This window comes from Asparagus officinalis, chromosome 10 (assembly GCF_001876935.1).
Source record: "Asparagus officinalis chromosome 10, Aspof.V1, whole genome shotgun sequence".
Taxonomy (NCBI): domain Eukaryota; kingdom Viridiplantae; phylum Streptophyta; class Magnoliopsida; order Asparagales; family Asparagaceae; genus Asparagus; species Asparagus officinalis.
Genome location: NC_033803.1, coordinates 51,453,554 through 51,457,830, shown reverse-complemented (window position 1 = coordinate 51,457,830; position 4,277 = coordinate 51,453,554). Strand labels below are relative to the sequence as shown.

Sequence of the window (4,277 nt, the reverse complement as noted above, 5' to 3'; positions counted from 1 at the left end):
TCATAATTAATTATTATAATAAATTAGTTGGTTACTACTAATAATTGTGTATACTTAGTTTATAAATTATTTTATTTTATTATTTTTAAATAATTAATAGTTATAATATTATTGATAATTCTAATTATTTAGGACGGTGAGAGGGTGCATAATTAATAAGTGGTTATATTTATTTAATAAATGGTTATATTTAGGAAGGTGAGGGGGTGCATAATTAATAAGTGGTTATATTTATTTAATAAAAGATTAATTAGAGATAATGACATGGATAGAATTTATTAAAATTTGACAGGGTAAAAAGGTAAATTAAAAATTTTAACAACCCAATCTCTTTTTATAGTAGTATAGATTTATTGGTATCTTTGTTAATTTAGTAATATTTTATGTAATCTTCAATTTTAGGCAAGATCTTCTTAGGATTTGATTTAGGATTGGTAGGATCTCTGAGATTTATTTTGTTAGAGATTTTTATCAGGATTTGGTTAGGATTTGATTTACCTTACAGATTTAGTTTTTCTGTATAAAAGAGTTGTAATCCTCTATGAGGAATTAGATTCTTAATGAAAGAAAATTTCTTGATATGTGAAATCTTTGTTTAGCATATGAAGTACTAAAATTATGACATGTGAAGTGTCAGGGCTTGATGCCCTTAGGTGTGAGACCCTTCTTATATCCTAGCCTTCTAATTACAATATACTTGAATCAAAATGATGGGGAACGATGTAAGGGCTTCGATTTGGAGGCCTAAATTATAAACGGCTTGGCGCAACGATAGCATAATTCATGACGAAGAATGATTAATATTACGGATCACTTGTGAACAGCATGGCTGCTATTTACCCCAGAGGAGTAATGGGGTGCTACTGTTCACCCGTGAATAGTGACGGGATTTTATGGGCTTTTTGGTGGTGTTTTAGGTATTTTTTTTATATTTTTGAATGACAGTGATCTTTTGATGAGAGGATAAATGGCTAAGATGCTTGACGAGTTAATTTTAATTGAAGGATATTGTAATTAGAGGGCTAGAATAAAAGACGTCCCTCACAACCTAGGGCATCACGCTCCAACACTTGACATGCCATAATTTTAGCACTTCACATTCTAACAAAAATTTCATATCGATGATAGCCAGGTTTGAGGATCTCTATGATACCAGGTTTGAGGATGATAGCCAGCTCTCTGAGGAAGAAGGGGGTAATACGATCTTAATGGGATCAACGGGACCAAAGGGGGAGAAGATGAGGAAATCGATGGCGGAGATCCTCAATACTTCCTCTAGAGTGCTGCAAACTCCTGTCAATGTGATCGGGGTTCAAGCTCCTGTCAATGTGATCGGGGTTCAAGCTCGCCAACTGAGTGAGTCTTCTCTATCTCAAAGTAGGATTTCTTGGGCAGAAGAGATTGATTTAGAAGAGGATATCTCTGGATCTAAAGCTTCTCAAGTTCAGATGAGTAATATTGATCCTGTCCAATTGATTTTTGACTCTAATAAAAAATCCACTACTGTTCCATTGAATCTGCATGAGGATGGTGAGGATGCTGCGAGATCTGAATCTATGAATCCTATTTTTAACAGAAATGCTAGTCCTCAGTTGAAAATGGGAACAAAAACCAGTGATGACTCTGATTTTCCTCCATTAGGTCCTCCAAAAGAAGCACCTATTACTGATAAAGAGAGGAAAAGTTAGGTAAGCTGTTTTGCAGATAATAGGAAGCTTGGATGTGGAATGAGTCTGAGTTTTCTACCATCTGAGGCTAAAGACAGTGTGTCTTTCAATGAAGAAGAATGGAATGAAGGAGCTTCTATCTGGGAATCCTCTTTGATTGGTCAGGTAATAGGACTGAATGTCAAATTTAAAGCAATGGAGAATTTCGTGCAGAAAATCTGGGCTCCTTATGCTATCCCTGAAACCTGTCTTCTCAAAGCAGGACTGTTTTTGTTTAAGTTCAAGAATAAAGATGAAATGAACAGTATTCTTAGCAATGGTCCTTGGTTCTTTGGTTCCAGACCTCTGCTGCTGAAAATCTGGTCAATAGGTGAAGAAAATATAAGGAATAATGAATGTTTATATCCTATGTGGATCCAGTTACCTTTTCTGAGACTTAATCTGTGGAATGAAAAGGCTATCAGTAAAATTGCAAGTACCATTGGAAGGCCAATAGCTACTGATAAACTCATTGCTAATAGGCAACGTTTGTCTTATGCTAGAGTGCTAATTGAAGTGAGTATGCCATCCCATCTCCCTGATCAAATTACTATACAAGACCCAAATGGAAAAAGTTTTAATCAAGCAATACATTATGAATTGAAGCCTAGATGGTGTGAAAAATGTAAGATGGTGGGTCATGAAACAAGATTCTGCAAACGGTTCCCAAAAACTCAAAGATGGGTACCTAAACAAAAAGAGAATCAGGGGAATCAAACAGTCAAACAGAAAGCTCAGGATGTTGTTCAGCAAGAGTCTGTAGGCCCTGATACTTCTATTCATGTGGTGCAGGATCTGACTGATAAAAATTTATCTGGGAATAGAGTAAAGCATTCTACCTCTATCCCCCAGGAAGGTGTACATGTTGTGCATGAATATCCTGTTCAGTGTGGCTCTATTGGTTTATCTACAGGAGAAACATCTTCTGGTAGTGTGCAAATACAAACAGAACATCTAAAAGAAATTATAAATGGGGTTCAGCAAGAGATGCCAACTAATGCCTCTGTGCATGTTGTGCAAACACTGTATGGTCCTGGATTAACAGATGCAACATCTGCTGGTAGGATGCATGTGCAAAATACCTTCTCTAGGAAAGTTAACAAAGGGAAAACCCCCTCACAATCTGGAATTCTCATGCAAAAATATATCCAAAACCTGAATCCTTTTTCTAGTATTTCTCCACATGGATTAGAAGCAGATCCCTCTAATGTTGATAGAGGGGGACAAAACAGATGAATCTATCATTTTGGAATGTGAGAGGATTAAATAGATCCTCTAAACAGCACTTGGTTAGAAACTATATTCTTCAGTATCATTTATCTTATATTGCTCTTATAGAAACAAAAATAAAAGAAAAAAACATTCAAGGAATAGCCAAGAAGCTTGCAGCTAACTGGAGGTGTATGTCAAATGTGAGGAATTCTGGCAAGGCAAGAATCTTGATTTTGTGGGATCCAAACATTCTTGATATCAATTTGGTTGCTTTCTCAGATCAACAAATAACATGCTCTGTAAAATCTCTTGATGGCAGAGTTGATTGCTTCATTTCTTCAATATATGGTTTCAACAATCAACTGGGCAGGAAACACCTCTGGACTGAGCTCAGTCAGCTGTGTTTTTCTATTGGCAACTCACCATGGTTACTATGTGGGGATTTCAACAGGACTGAGCTCAGTCAGCTGTGTTTTTCTATTGGCAACTCACCATGGTTACTATGTGGGGATTTCAACACAATGACAAGCAATGAAGAGAAAATTGGGGGTGTCACTCTATCGGATGCTGATACTAAGGACTTTTGTGAATTCATTGACAATAATCAGTTAGTTCATCTCAAAAATACTGGTTGCTTCTTCACTTGGAACAATAAACAAGAAGCAAATGCAAGGGTATGGAGTAGATTGGATAGAGCCTTGGTGAATGACACTTGGATCAACAGCTTCAACTCAAGTCATGTGGAATTCCTATTGCCTAGCTTTTCAGACCACTCTCCAGCCCTGGTGTCTATTTTGGAGGATTGCTTACAGGGAAAAAAGCCTTTCAGGTTTTTCAACATGTGGACTAAACATGCTAATTATCTATCAACAGTGGCTACTATCTGGCAAATGCATGTTGAAGGATATAAGATGTTTTCAGTTGTTACAAAGCTTAAAAATCTGAAATATGCTCTGAAGGATATCAATAAAAGACATTTTCATAATATTAGTGAGCAGGTGCTCAGGGCAAAGCAAAAACTGGAAACTGTTCAGACAAATCTGCAGCAAGACCATCTTAATTCTGCTCTCATTTCTCTAGAAAAGGAAAGCTTAGCCTCTTATAACAAGTTATTGGATTGTGAAATGTCATTCTATCAGCAAAAAGCAAGAATTGAATGGGGGGTTAAAGGAGACAGGTGTTCTAAATTCTTCCATTCTATAGTTAAATCAAAGAGCCATCACAATAGGGTCACAGTGATCTACAATAACTGTGGTGTCAGGATTACTGATGGAGAAGGAATAAAAAATGAGTTAATCTCTTTCTATAAAGACTTGCTGGGAACTAAGATTCAGAGAAAAACTCCTGATATCAACATTA

At 36.3% G+C, this 4,277-nt stretch overlaps 1 protein-coding gene across 1 annotated transcript in view; it reads left to right on the top strand.

Annotated features, from left to right (window-relative positions):
- LOC109826732 overlaps window positions 2,939-4,277 on the top strand; it is a 17,588-nt gene continuing 16,249 nt past the window's right edge. The window contains exon 1 of the mRNA XM_020393747.1: window positions 2,939-4,095. Coding sequence (XP_020249336.1) covers window positions 2,939-4,095 — 1,157 coding nt within the window. The remainder of the gene's footprint in view (window positions 4,096-4,277) is intronic.